The 15,391-nt window shown below is 39.1% G+C and overlaps 1 protein-coding gene across 1 annotated transcript; it reads right to left on the bottom strand.

Moving 5' to 3' along the window:
- Nucleotides 1-62: 62 nt before the first annotated feature.
- Nucleotides 63-14,875, bottom strand: tax1bp1b (Tax1 (human T-cell leukemia virus type I) binding protein 1b). Its single transcript, XM_046398465.1, has 18 exons — nucleotides 14,719-14,875; nucleotides 12,439-12,632; nucleotides 9,324-9,426; nucleotides 8,588-8,778; nucleotides 8,193-8,351; nucleotides 7,148-7,296; nucleotides 6,802-6,892; nucleotides 5,902-6,087; nucleotides 5,472-5,723; nucleotides 4,522-4,689; nucleotides 3,992-4,064; nucleotides 3,743-3,861; nucleotides 3,449-3,574; nucleotides 2,799-2,885; nucleotides 2,008-2,209; nucleotides 1,694-1,848; nucleotides 1,433-1,518; nucleotides 63-1,112 (listed from the first exon to the last, which is right to left on the bottom strand). Exons 2-18 carry the CDS (start codon nucleotides 12,613-12,615, stop codon nucleotides 914-916), a joined length of 2,523 nt encoding a protein of 840 aa, XP_046254421.1. The 5' UTR covers nucleotides 12,616-12,632; nucleotides 14,719-14,875; the 3' UTR covers nucleotides 63-913.
- Between the last annotated feature and the right edge of the window lie 516 nt (nucleotides 14,876-15,391).

Raw genomic sequence — 15,391 nt, forward strand, 5'->3', positions numbered from 1 at the left:
ACATTTACAATAAAATGTCACCTCTGATATGTGGGACTGTTGTTAACTGTACCAGGACACAATTCAGTTTCAATCAGACTTTATTAGTACATAGTAGATACATGAAACTCACTTAAATGAAACATTGCTATGAATGTATTAACTTAATGCTGTAAAGGAGAAGAATGAAAGGAAATTGAACAGAAGCTCAGCATGCACTGATTAGCTGATGATATGAAGGTTCTTACGAATTCTGACACAAAAACGCAGTTAAATAATTCAAATCAAAGCAAAGGAAACCTAACAAAAATCTATCATACACAAAGTATCAAGGCTTTCACAATATCATTGGCTTTAATTATTCTAAAATAGATGATCTGATGATATACTGTATAATCATGTCTGAATGTAATCACTGAAGATTTCTCCCTGACTGCATATAGTGCACCAAGGCTGCTTTCTATAAAGAATGTGCAAATGACTTGTACAGTAACTTTTTAGGGGGGGGCTTTTGGGATGGATGTTTTAAATGCAAGTTTGGTAAACACTTATCTCTTTCCCTGATTCGTTACATCCTGTAGGCTAACAGATCTGTGAGAGCCGAGCCAATTTAAAGTCATTAGGTGTACGTAAAACAGTCTTATCCCCCTAAATTATTCCTCAAATCCAAATAACTGGAAATCTTCCATCTATTAAAAAAAAAACATGTTTAGCAAACAGATTCAGTAGCCCTGCCATATACACTGAATTACAATGTCATTTCAAAATGTCACATCACTTCAAAGTGTTTCTCTAAGTTGAAATAACAAAGCGAAAGTCAGTATAGTCCTAAAGAATGGATCTTCACACCATTACATGCAGAAAAGAGTGCAGAGTGAATTAATTCAGTGGTGACAGGAAGTAGGCAGAGCGGATGTGCTGACTCTCTGTTTCTCTAGTCAAAGTTGAGCGGGTGGCCATCGAAGTGAGTGAGCACGTGATTCTCAAACACTTTCTGGTCGCAGTCCAGTGGGAACTGCTCGCTGCACATGGGGCAGATTTTCCAATGGCTCTCCACGTGCTCCTCAAACTTGCTCTGGTCATAGTTTGGCGGGAAGATGACCTCACACAGCGGACATCGCTTCATGTCCATGCTGCACACAGGAAGAGGACAGAAGAAGAGAGAGAGAGAGAAAGAAAGAGAGAGAGAGAGAGAGAGAGAGAGAGAGAGAGAGAGAGCTCATGTTAATAAGCAGTAATGTGATGATGTGGGCAAACCAGGAGTGCAGGCTAATAAAGGGCATCTGTCTGTTGCGATGTGGGTGGCCTGCTGCTTGACTACTCCCAACAAAAGGGGGTTGTGCAGCAGAACAAACACTTTACACATGTTACAATGCACAGGTTTACAAAAACGTAGGGTGCAGCAAACTTGGACAGCATTTATGAGAGCTTGGGCATGTGAGTTGTGTGTTACCTGGGATCAAAGCAGAAAGGAGTTTGTCCATCGTTCACAAATGGGCTGTGAGTTTCAGTCGCTGCGGGCTCTTCGTGGTTATTACCCTGGGAAGAAAAGGTAAAGCAGCATTTAAAAAAAAAAATAAAAAAACAAAAAACAAGGAAATGCACTCACATTTGTGAGCACTTAACACAGAGGAGGAAAGGAAGTTAATCATTAGCATTTGCCTGCATACTGCACATGGGAGAGAATACACATAGCACAGTATGAGAGGCTTACATTGTTGTTTTGCTTCTCCTCTGACTCCTCGTGGCCTTCTGGTCGGCTGTGGTTTCGGGTGGGTTGGATACACACCACATTGCTGTCCCAGGAGGGCGGGCCCACAGGAGGCAGCCTAAGTAGCTGGTCATCTGAGAACTCCTCATCTCCTTCATCTGCAAGGAGAGGATTCAGAGACATGATGTTATAATAACAGTGCTGTCACTGCTACTACTACTAATAATAGCAATAATACATAATGTTACTGCAGATACTGTTTTTTCTGCAGTTGTGACAGGAGAAGGTGCATGCAACTTCCTGAAAATAAAACCAACCCTTTGAGTCTGAAATGGAGTAAGGGTTCCCAAAATGCAGCTTGCTGGGGCTCTGAGAGACCAGCAGAGGGGTGGGGGCATCCTGGGTGTATGGGACAGGGTACTGCAGGAATAAAGGCACACTGGACTGGCTACTCTCCAAACTGGTTTTCTCACTGGCCCCCTGATCCCCCTTCCTGCTGCCGCTGGCCTTCTGGAGCTCCTGGAGAGGAAACAGCAGCATTTAAACAATTCTTCCAAAACAACAAAGACCAGCGGCTAAAATAAATACCACCATGAGCGTCAACATTTTTTCTGAAGAGTTACATATCTGGTTTCATCTCTCTGTGTCTCTCAGTTTGTCAAGGCAAGCAATACATGACCACTTAAAATCACACAGCAGCTTTGGAGCTGCGACTTCTTGCTTTTTCTCTCTCACACAAACAGTTTAATTAGCGCTTTCATTAAAAAAGAAGCTCTTCATGTTTTCAAAGGGAATGGGACGCTGTGTTTTATTGGTGTTAGTTGCAGACGCCAATTTAATTTACAGTCTAAACCTCAAATTGGGTCATTCTGCTCTTCTTAGCTATAAGAGCATTACCTCGAAGCAATATTTCAGGCCAGTGAGGACCTTGCTGTGGTCCAAAGTAATGGAATGGAAAATAAGAAGTCATTTACTTTGCTTCTACAATTAGAGGGATATTAAACACAGACCAGATTGGGAGAGGGAAAATTGAAGAGGAATGGCACTTTTCAGGGAATTTTTAGAGTGGAAGAAGTCTATAAAAGAGAAAATGAAAGCTGTCACTAACCCCCTCCAGTTTTTCCTTCTCCTTAATGACAAGTGTTAGTGTGTCCTTCAGTTCCTTCAGTTCCCGTCCCTTCTCAGCTACCTGGCTCTGAAGTGAAAAAAAAAAAAAACACAAAAAAAGAGGAATGAAGGGACATTTTCAGCTCCGATCAGACTGTGCTGCTGACTGAATACGGTATCGCTGAAATACTTTCAGACATCAGTGCATGACATTAATTGATCACAGCCATAAAAGGCTTCCCTTTGCAGAGGACTGATTTATGTACAGTATCGCTCAAAGCAAAACAACCTGTTTGAATTCCCCAGAGACACTAAGCAAATATCCGCCTGACCTGAGCCAAGCACAGCATTAGCCAGGCAACTGGAGATGGCTCCTCAGAGCCAAGCTTCCCTTGTCTCCAGAGCCTGACATAAACAGCAGTAAAATGTCGTCTCACAGATAGGCCTGCTCATAAACAACACTGTCAGAGTGACTGCGTTCAAGGGGAGCGATAGCATCAAAGACTTGATCCCTGAGTTAGACCAGCCATACCCAGCAGGAAAAAACACAGTAAGTGTCCAAAAACAGAGCTGCTTTGAAAGGAGCAAAGCATCACTAGCAGCAAAGTGCCTGAGCACAGTGTATGTTCTCTGTCTGCAGAATGAACTGACCTTGTAGCGATCTTCCTCCGCTGCCAACTGCAGTTTCAGGTTCTCATTGGTCTTCAGCTGTTCCTTAAATTTCACCTCCATCTTAGCCAACTCATCAGCAAACATACAGCTACGATCCTTTTCCTCCTAAAGAGCAGTAAGACATTAACCAATGCCATTGTTATCATATTCTTCCATCTAACAATGCAAGAAAGAGCACATACTGTATGTCCCTTTGGCCTTTGACAACATGGTTTGAACATCTAATTTGAGGCCACATGACTAAAAAAAGGATCCAAATAACAATTTTCTTACCACCAGCATCTGCTTGCATTTCCTGTACTTGTCATTCCTGTCAGATGCCTCTCTGCTTATGCCTTTGAGCTTCTCCTGGATGATGGCTTCCAGCATGGGATCAGCAGAACCTGGACTCCCTGTAAGGAATATGAAGGCAAGTCAGAAACTTTGCTGAAGCCAAAAGTCATTTCGTTGTCATCTGTTTATTAAAATGACAGGTTGATACTGCGTGATTCACTTACTTTGGCACAGATAGATATAACGTACCTGGCACTGATGTATCTGGACTCACTGATGCAGGGATTACTGTGGCCTCTTGTGCTGAGCTTCTCTTCAGCTCCTACAGACAGGGGAAACAACTTAACAGCTCTAAATGCAACTAAAAAACAATTAAATGAAAGAAACAATAAATTTGTACAGGCACAATCAGACACGATCAGTACACAGCAAAAACAAACATAAACAAAAGCGAGCAAAAACAATTACAAGTTTTTTTGTGTAATTAAGTTTGTATTAATTTCACCAAGAGACATTCAAGTGTGTTAATTTCTTTTATAAGTTCACCAAATGCTAATAAAAACAAATTTTCTTAACCTCAGGGTGATTTGCAACTTATTCAACTCAGGAAATTAGCAACACAAACTGTGTAGCAGCCAGTGGATTTTTTTACTTCTGAGGGCAGTTATTGAGACGTGATGGACAGAAAACTGTCTATCGGCAAAACGGATTCAGGTTCTGTTCTTTCACTTGTCGTGGACACGTATACAGTATGCTGGCTGCTATCCTGTGAGACCTACCCCTTGCTGTTCAGAGAGTCTAATTATTTGCTTTTGCAGGCGCTGACATTCCTTGTATTTCTCCTTGTAGTGTTCAGCAGCCATGTGCAGCCGCAGCTTCAGGTCCTCCACCTCCCTCTGCAGTTCTGCTACAACAGCTGGGTCTGCAGTTTCCTCTTCAGCTTTGGTCTAGTGACAAGAAAACACATTACAGCACAAAAGATCAGACACCAAATACAGTGATGGGCCATTTGCAAGGACCTCCGCAAGATTGCAGAGAAAGAAAAATCACCCTTTATTAATAACACCTTCATGACTGAAAGTAATCATCTACAATGTCTCGTAGCCTTTTTACAATAAACAAGTGCTATCAAATTTACAAAAGTAAATCAGTCTGAATTATGGAAAGAAGTACAGCCTCCTTAAAAGCCAGAACCAGTAAAATCAACCGTTGAAAGATTTTTCGTTTCTGTTCACAGTCACTGGCTTCACCCATACATAACACTCTGCATATGGTGGGACAGTCCATTGCTTTAATGATATATATACATATATATATATATATATATACATATATATATATATATATATACACACACACACACACATGGGTCAGTGAAATGATAAATTTACATCTAACAGTATTATACAACCAAAAAGACACCTCCTACTTCCGAGCTCTCATGATATTAAGACTATTATTTGGGATATTTTTTTTGAAAGATGATTTGAAAATGATTTCTTATTACTTTCTGAAACTATGGCCATACGTGTCAATTTGATATTTGAATTTGAATATTTATATCAACTGAATTCCATTTTGGATCAGATTTAATTAGATTTTCTACATTCACTCATCATCTACCACGTGCCTACAATTTTATCAAATATGTGTAATAGTAAATGTTAAGTTTCATATAAAGTTAATGAAATCAATAAAGCCTGTTAGCAATATTGACTGTCATCCTTACAGCTTCCTGCTTGGCCTCTGCCTTCATCTGCTCTACCAGGCGCTCCAGGCGGTTGCACTGAGCCTGAGCTTCAGCCTTGGCCTGGCGAAGGGCATCAGCCTCCAGCTTCATGTGGTAAAGTTCAGACATGGTACGGTCACGAAGACTCGAGACGTCCCTCAGCTCAGCAGCTAACAAGGAGGACTGCTGCTGGTTGGCCAGGAGCTGCTCCTCCTTTTGCCGAAGTTGCTCCTTCAGAGCCTTCATATCTCCCTGCCAGAGAAAAAAAAAAAGTTTTTGTTGAAGGTCACGTGTTATTATGTATTATTCTTTGTCCCGTTATTGTTACAAATATGTTCAAATTATCATACTATCATTTTAAATACTGCATGTGACAAATCTACACCACTGCTGTGACATTTTTAAAGCTTCAAAATAAAATTCTTTGTACCAAGGGGGGAATTTTGGCCAGGATCTCTCTGTACTGCTTGTCCTTCTCAGTGAGGCACGCCTGCAGTCGTCCCACCTCCTCTTTAAACTGCGCAATGGTGTTTTCCTTGTTCACGTCCACAGACTTCAGCATCTGCAGCTCTGCACTCAGCTTTGTGTTCTCCAGCTCCCGGTTTTTCAGGTGAATCTGGTGAGCACGCACACACACATGCAAACACATGTCCGCACACAGAAGAAGTTATAAAACACATGAGAAGTTATAAAACATGAAGTTGTTGGCTTTTGCCTCATTTATATAACACCAATCACAATCATGTACCAAAGAGCATACAACTATTAAAATAAATGTTGCATGACCTCAATTACAAAACAGAGATTGAGATAGGCCTATAAAGTTTTCCTTGTGCAACAGACCCAGTGTGATGTGCAAGTTAAATTAGGTATGGGTTTTTGGCTTTATTTCCATGGCGACGGTACATGTGGCACTCCCAGTTCCTGTGCTGTCCCCACCACAACAAAGACATAGAAACACCAGACAGACCAGAGGAAGACAGAATAAGCCTGCCCTGTTTAGACTAAATGTTTGGCCAAGAGTGTGCAGAATAATCACAGTAGTAAAAAGTGAAAAACAGAACTGGAAACGTCAATGAACTGGACCTCCAATTTTGGGGAATCTAATATGACAAAAATGTTGTTAGATCTACAGACTGTAAAACCGTCCCTAACATAGCAGTCAACTGAAACATGACTAAGCCAACTCCATTAACACAATGATCACATGACATGAAAAGTACATTGCTGCTATCTACCTGAGCCTTGACACTCTGTATTTTATTTATCTTTATTCAACTCCTATGAGGAAATACACAAACAAAACTCCTTAGTACCACCAGTACATTACCTTGTAGAGTTCCTTTTCATCTTTCTCATTTTTCAGATGTGATTCAAGTGCCTCCTTCTCTGATGTAAGTTTCTTCACTCTATCCCTGAGACTAAAGAAAAAGTCATAAAAATTGTTAGACACTGAGATAAAAAGTTACATATAAAACACAGAAACACATGATGTTCACACTAGCATAGGTTCACATACTTTCAAGTTGATAACTAAAAGCACTCATTTACACAAAACTCTCACAAATAATGTTTTGAGTATTTGCACAATCAGGTAAAAATTGAATTCCCTGTGCATATAACCAAAACGAGAAATTCAATGAATCTGCAACAACCCCTTCACCCCTTGAACTCACCTGTCCAGCTCAGTTTCCTTTTGCAAGCCCTTCTGGGTGACTCCAATCAGATCCTCCTCTAACTGTATAACTCTGGCTGTGGCCTCCTCCAGCCTCCTCTTTACTTCCTCTTTCTCCTCTTGCAGGGCTTGGGAAGAATTCTGCACTTCCTAGAAGACAATAAAATATGACGTTGGAAACAATAAAACAAAAAAAAGCACAACAATTAAAATATCGAGTAAAATGTGCATTATCTAATGAATTACTTTTATCCCAGTTTGTGACAAGACCTACATGAATCAAGACGAATTAAACTCCTGTCTAGTATAACACTTTGAATCTTAGCCTCAAATTGTCACAAATTTGTTCAAAAATATAAGAATTCGATCATCTTTAAAACTCAAGTCCAACTGAAAATGAACATTATGCCTCAATGGAGAGCTTTCAGACTGAATGAAGATGACATCAAAAAAGCAAAAGGAAATTATTTTTTTACAGTTTGTTTATAGACAGAATTTTGGAATCTTTATATTCACACCACATAAAAAAATCATATAAAAGTATAGTCATAAAATTAACAGCCACAAAATCTGTAATCATGTTTTCATCTGAAAGTCATTTTAAAACCAGCAGATTTATGGCACAGGACAGCAATATGAATTATTACTGACACTGCTTTTAAGACTTAACGTAATGCTATAAAATACTGAATTACAACTTTGATCATACAGACAATCATATCTGTCAGAGTATGATTTATACTTTAAGTGGATCACGAGTTTGGGAAGCTTTGCATATCTGCAGTCTTTCGCTAGGGGGTGCTAAGAGACTATTTGGCAAAATGTAAAACTGTCCTATGGAACAAATGTGAGAATGAGAGCCACATGTAACAGTGTTCAATTAACAACCAGCAACAACTACACTGTACAATAACAACAAAAAAAACAAAAGCGAGGCCTTATGCTTCACTGACAAAGCTTTTTACAACAAGAACAAACATTTTCTCTCGTCCCTTAATGTTGCCACACATATCTGCCTTCAAACAATGTGCTTAGTCCCTTCTTACTTGGTTCTCTCTTCTCAGCTGGGCACAGGTTTCTTTCTCCAGCTGACACTCCTTCTGCAGGCTCTCCTTCTCAGCTTCCAACTGCTCCTTCTCCTGCTGCAGGAGGGCCATGTTTTTGAACAGCTCGTCTTTCTCTCTCTGGGCTTCTTCGACCTTTTGCTGCACATAAAGATAAATTGTTCAAGATGTTTAGCCCATTCACATAATAATTCACTTCACTAACAAAGTACAGCACAGTGCTCAAACAGAATATAATGTTATTCACCACTCTACATTATGTATTCATCAAACTCAAACTATTAACTCAGAGACTTAATTAGCCACTGTGGACGTGGCAGCCAATTAAGATCTGAGGACACTTATATATTTAGTTGCACTGCTGAAGCAGTCTGCACCTCGAGAAAGCCAGCCTTGGTGGTGACAACCAGGATGTCAGAGTTGCATTCATCCTCCACTGTCAGCAGCTCGTCCTCTGAAGGGCTGTTGGCACGAAACTGGAATGGCGTGCTGGCTCCTCGGATCTCCCCTTTGTGCGTCACATAACAGAACTGGTAGAATTCCCCATCGTCATTGGGGACATAATATCCTGGGGAAGAAGGGCATCAAATCAGTGAACTCAGCATACAGCTGAGTAAAGAGAGGCAAAGTAAAAGAAATTCCGCCACAACCATAAAGTCACACCAGTTCTCTGAATATCTTTAACTGCACACTTATTCTAAAGTTTCATAAAAATGCAGCTATAAAGTGCAAAGTGCACTTTGCTCGGTTATAATTTGTGAAAAAGGATGGAGATATAACTTGCACAAGCCATTGTGCAACGTGTGTGATCACAGCCATGTGATCTGCATTCAGTGTGGTGTTGTGGGGTATGAATCTTAAAAGCTAATAAGACATGTCAAGCCTTCATATCACTCTCCGTTACTTAATAAAAAGTGCATAAAAAATTAAAAAAAAAAAAACACACATAAACTGAAATGTTATTAGCACCAGAACAGAAATCTGTGGGGAAAATTTCTCATTTTACTTCATGCACTGATTTGGTATTACAGCTTTAACGATCCTCTGAACAGCCCTCTGATATGTGGTTATTAAAAGGTGTCAAAGTTATATAAAACTATGGTATGATCTTACCCTGAAAGACCACCGTTCTGTGGACTGCGGTGCCGTCCACATAGTTCTCAGGGAGAGGCGACCACAAGAATGTGTAATAGTCCCTTGCTGTGCTCCAACCAACCTGTGAGACATAGTGGGGAATCCATTCAACCAGACGTTCTCACCACATCAGTGTAGGATAATAACAATGGAGGATTAACAGCGAGACTTCCTAGAATCCACACAGTGCCACTTCCAAAATATCTCAAACTGGTTTATTACAGTAATCATGGGGTTTAAAATCTATGTTGAGATGATAGTGTAAGACCATACAAACTGTGACTTTTTTTTCCCCTAACAAGAAAAATGATGACTTCTGTAAACCACTCCAAGTCCTGGTCACCATGTGCACATGGTCTGGCCCTTGTCATGAACAAGCCCAACTGTGGAACTGTAGCTACAACTCACTTCTAACAGGAAGAGGAAAATAGGTGAAAATTTTATACATAGGTGAGTTGAAAATGAAAACCAAAATGTAATTATACGTATTTTATGTGTTGTTAACTGATGGCTGATGAGGGGGGAGTACAGAAAATACATCCATAACTTCAGCCTGGTGCCATAAAACTGTCAAACAAAATCAGAGTCACATCGAGCTGGCTGGCTCTCGGTGTGCACACTCACGCACGCATTCACAACAACTCTAGTCAAACAAGTCTACAGCATCAGTCTCTGCCACATAGATTTAGTCGTGTGTTGTCAATTTCAAAGATTAGCTCAAACTATATTTTAAAATCATGCAGTCAGATCACCTTCTATTATACTGCTGCAACATGTGTTTTTGATATGGACAGGCATTTTTTCACTATCTGGCTAATTTTCTTTTTCACCTGTGTACAAACAGCCTACAGCTACAATACCACAAGTGTTCATCTGAGCCAGAGATAGCAGAGCCTGGTGCTCCAAAACCCCCAATTGTTACCAGTGCAGTTCCAGCCTCCAGCAGTAAAGAACAGGAAGCAATTAAAACATGCACCTAGTTAGTGAGTGTCATTACTGAAGGCTAGCCCTTACCAGTCCACTCATTAGAGCGGTAGAGTTGGTGGTGAGTGAAAACTCTGAGAGAAACTCTTTCACTTACAACAGACTGGTCTGCAATGTGTATGAATGTAAGGAGAGGAGGTAGAGACAGCGTAGAGCCACCATAAGGAAAGAAAAAAAAACCCCAAAAAACAAAGGCAAAAGTAAAATCCCCCAAAACATATAAGCAGTTACAAATGTGAAACGGCCTACCAGAGCAACAGGTTTCATTTTAATTAAAGCGCATTTCAAGAGTATTCCACAGCAAAGTCATACTTCTGCAAGAAAGCTGACAGAAGCCAGGGGCAGTGTTTCTCCAGGATGTAATGTATTGTCTATGTGCCAGTCAGACTGTATAAATTCAGGAGCGAGTTGTTCATGAATCACACAGAGAGGCTGTGCTTGGAGACAGGTTAATTATAAAGCAGTGCTTGCTTTCTCCTAGGCCACTCCGGCAACCTGTCCCAACAACATTCCTCCATGAAGCCGAGAGCAGCTCGCATCACGCAGCATGGTAAATGTTCCAACATCAAAGGGCCAAAGGCTGCTTTTGTCTGTGGGCAAACAAGAACCTGTCCCCGTCTATTTATCATCAACAGCATATTTAGTTTTTCTTTGACTTGCCAAGTAAAAGTGTATAATTTAAACATTTGTAAATTACTTAAGGCTGATATGTGAGCGTAGCAATAAAACATTTGCAAATAATTCATTTTTAATTAACTCATAATTATTCAAAATTGTATTTCTTTAAACCAATTTACTGACAATCACACATTCCAACTGACCAAACTGCAGGACATTTTCTAGTTTAATCTGCATTACTTAGCTAGAATGATCTGTACCATCAACTGTATTCAGATCAACAGCACACAAAAGTGATAAGACACCAAAAGAAAGTGTTAGAAATCCAAACAGTTTGAGGAAGAACTTGTTCTGCTTATCCCAGAGCCAACAGCAACTAAATAAGCGTTAAGAAGCCAACACTCCTAACTCTGATGCACAGCATTTGCAAGTATCTCTACGCATACAAACGCAAGAACCTGGCACCAAATGTCTCATCTGTCAGCAGCGCCAGGAACACTTACAGGATTTACGATCCTGCACTCAGCCTTTTCCAGCTCAGCTATGTGTTTTAGAGGCTCAAGAATTAGTGATTTTAACATCTACACTGGCAGTTGGTGCCTACCTTGAGGCTAAACACAATGTGATGTGGCATCCAGCTATAACAGAGAGCTGATTCCAGTATTTAAACAGCCTCCAGGCATTACCTGATCCACCTCCGACAGCCTAACATGACCTCATTTCTCAAGGGGGCTTGGCAAAAAGCTCCATGTACATTCATATCACAATCCCACAGAAAACATCATGGATAGCACACACAAAGTTTTGAAAATAGGGAATTTTTCAGATACACAATAAATATAGATTTTCATCAGTGGCAAAGGCATGAAAATTTTCAAACTCTGATGTTCAGCAAAACTGCAACAATTTGTCTTCATTGGCTTAATGGCATTAAGTATATTTAAGTATATTTATGACTCTTAACACTAGAAGCACATGTAGGCAGAAAACAACAGAAACACTGGTTTGATTATTTTTGTTTTTTTTATCTGGTATGATTCCATCTCATCTCTAGTAAATAAAAAGCATGTTGGTCTAGAGGAGGACGGATCCATGTGATTATGTCCTGATACACAATTCACTAAATTCACTAACTATTTAATGTGCTCCTATAACAAGATGCATGTGGAACATTCAAGTTTGTGGTGGGGGGCAAAATGCTCCATTCCCCCTTCTGGGCTCAGTTTTCAAATAAACATGAAAAGGCTGTACTCAAAATTGCCCAGTTGCACCCACCACTGAATTAATATTTTGTTCCCACCTGCCCCACACTAAATCGTGCTTAGGCAGCCAATATGTCATTATCATTAAGCACGTTTGAGATTCACCTTCCAGTACATAACATGGTCTAATCATTACAATACTTCTTATACAACTATTAATGAATAATAAATAATATTTATTTATATATTTCTTCAAAGGCTTTTATAAAAGATTGAGGTGCATTATTCACCTTGAATATGCCAACCCAGTCCTTTGGATGTGGTTTGATGAACTGCGTCAGGGTGTAATGACACTCCAGGGGAGCATGGGGCAGGTAACTCTTCCCCACATTTTGGAAGATGACGTGGGCAAAGTTTGATGTGTCCATGTCGTCATGTAATAAAGTCCCGTCCAGGAACAGTGCCATAAATTAATCAGCAGTGGCTACACAGGAAGAGGCAAACAACACAATATATGATTAGAAATAACACAGAAACAACAGAAATACCATTCTTTACAATGAATGAAAATGAGCGGAGAAGCAAGCCAGCTGTATACACTAAAAACACTGAGAATCCTAGAATTACTGTATACTGTTATTAAATAAAACACAATTTAACCTGTCAATTGTCTCATTTTAGCTACAGTAAAAGCAATTTAAATCATGCAATCTTGATTCCAATTAGGTTACAGTGCTATCTAAAACAGAAACAGAATGCAGTGCACAAGGACACGATATTTAACATTCATTTGGAGATCAAATATAATTGATATTTAAGAATTTAGGATACTACAAGATGATGGGTAATACCACAATAGTAGGGTTAGGTTTAACTGGCTTAAAATGTAGGCTCATTTGGTTAAGCCTTGAATAGCTTTATTTGATTTTTTTTTTTTTTTTTGTGATGATGGATTCCTTGCTCAATCAGCTCAACAGCCAACATGTTTGAAGCACATATGATCTGTGTTCTAATTTAAGATATGTGTCTGGCTTGAAGAAACTTTTGGATAAATTTGGCTTTGGTGTAGGTATACGACTGTGAGCTACTGGGTTCATAGACGTGCACCTTCCCTTCGTGTGAGACAGTTTAGTATAACAGAGACTGTCTCAAAGTCTATGTCAAGATATGAAGTAAAAAAAAAAACACTCTAGGTTTGCCACCGACAAGTTGCTTTCAAATGACGACCAAAATGATAATTAGTCAGTGGGAAATCCAGGCAAGTCTACAGTACGGGACAGGTTTCACCTTTCACTTTCAGCACATGATGGACAACAACAATACAAGCGATTAACAGTACTGTGCATCCATACAACTTTGATTTTTTTATTTACCACAACTGAAGAGCATATGAAGACAAATTCCTGATAAATATAACTTAAAAATTACTACTATTAACAATACTAATAACAAATACGAATATTCTTTACATTTCCAGACTACATTTGTAATTCAGCACATAAACGGATGGTTTAATTTTGCAAACAATGACTCGGAGTTTGATTTTGTTGTTACCAAATAAATTTATTTTACTGAATTTTGTCACTGGACTTTTTATACTTTAGCTTTATCTGTGAAGATAATGACTTTGTAAATAATGATGACGTGTAACACCTTGCTGGTAGTTTTACTTTTAATAGGGTATTCAGTCACACTTTACACCTTACACATTAAGACTTTAACCTATATCAGTATGATCGACATTCACTCTTATTTTAGCCTTTGTTTGGAGAAATAACTACACTTTTAGCTGCATTAACCTAGTACCTAGTCTTTCAGTACACTTTCACAACATTCAGTTACATTATTCTTAAGTATTGTCATAGTGCCACCTCATACACAATAAATTAGGTAACAGTGGACTCTTATTCATACAAATGACATTTATTTAAAGTTAACACCAAAAACACAGGCACCTGATTAAAGCGAGTTCTACATGGGCCTTTCCATCCGACGTAATTAACTTAGGCCTGCGACAGTCAAAACACTTTAGCTGATGAACGGAAACTCTGAACACTGTAGTCATCTCCAACAATCACCGAAATTCTCAACCTGATGTAGTTAACTTAAGAAACTAAAAACAAATTTGGTAGAAAGTCATCAGCAGTGGCTGAAATTAACAACTGACTACGGCAAGCTACGAGGTGAGGCCTCATGTAAAAATACTGATCATATTGAGCATAGTTAGCTAAGGAGCTAGCTAGCTAACGTTAGTTACATACTTCATTAGACAAGATCACGCATTAACCGCAAGGCAAAGCGACATTTATTCATTGGAAATGAATAATCTTCCAAGTAAAATATTCACGTTAACTCGTTCAACGCACCGTCTAAGATTATTAATGTACAACGCCCTTAACGAAAATAGAGCAGCTAACTGAGAAGCACTGCTATCAACTGGAGGACAAGGTTAGCCAACGTAAACAGTTAGCAACGCTGTCTCGAGGTAGCTTTCAAAAACATATGTCGAACATATATAACATCAACCTTTGTTTTATTACTCATATTTATATAATAAACCTGAAACATACCCTGTTGCCATGTTGAGCAAAAGATGAAATACGAATGTATCATAAAACAATTGTTGACGCAGTTCAGTGCTTTCCCGTCCCCACTTCCTGGAATAATAACAACATTGCGTCATTTCCGGAAACTGGACTTGAGTGGGAATCCCACCAGTCTGAAAAATTGAAATAATGCGATATGGAAAAATTGAGATAGCAGACAGTGAACAGTGTCACACAGGATAAGCAATGATGTCATGGAGCATCGATGCAAGTGCAAGTTATGTTTTTTGTGTTACATTATGCAGAAAAGGTTACGATAAAGATTTTATCATAGGATGTACTCCATGAATGTATTATAGGTCTACGTTTATGATGCATTTACATACACGAAACATTTAAAACCTAGCTTTAATAAACCTAACTTATTTTTCGAAAATTACAAGCAGTGGTGGAATGTAACTAACTAAATACTTTAAATTACTTTTCTTACTTTCAGTGGCGGAAGAGGTATTAAGTTATATTATATACTCATTTATTTGTAAGCATCGACACTGTTGCAGTTGGAAAAGCTTATTCAATCATAATATGTACTACTGCGTATCTTTTTCTATAATTACATACAATCATTTATTAGATTACATTGATTACATTTTGTATTCATAATCTCAGTCTGCAAACTAAACAGAAACTAATATTG

This window comes from Scatophagus argus, chromosome 9 (genome assembly GCF_020382885.2).
Source record: "Scatophagus argus isolate fScaArg1 chromosome 9, fScaArg1.pri, whole genome shotgun sequence".
Classification (NCBI taxonomy): domain Eukaryota; kingdom Metazoa; phylum Chordata; class Actinopteri; family Scatophagidae; genus Scatophagus; species Scatophagus argus.

Excerpts from the sequence above, each read along its gene's own strand:
- tax1bp1b (XM_046398465.1), bottom strand. The coding sequence starts at position 12,615 with ATGGCACTGTTCCTGGACGGGACTTTATTACATGACGACATGGACACA. Across the intron at positions 5,724-5,901 it reads TGGCCAAAATTCCCCCCTTG|GGAGATATGAAGGCTCTGAA; the intron begins GTACAAAGAATT and ends TTTCTCTGGCAG. Across the intron at positions 2,886-3,448 it reads CGGAGGAAGATCGCTACAAG|AGCCAGGTAGCTGAGAAGGG; the intron begins GTCAGTTCATTC and ends TTTTCACTTCAG.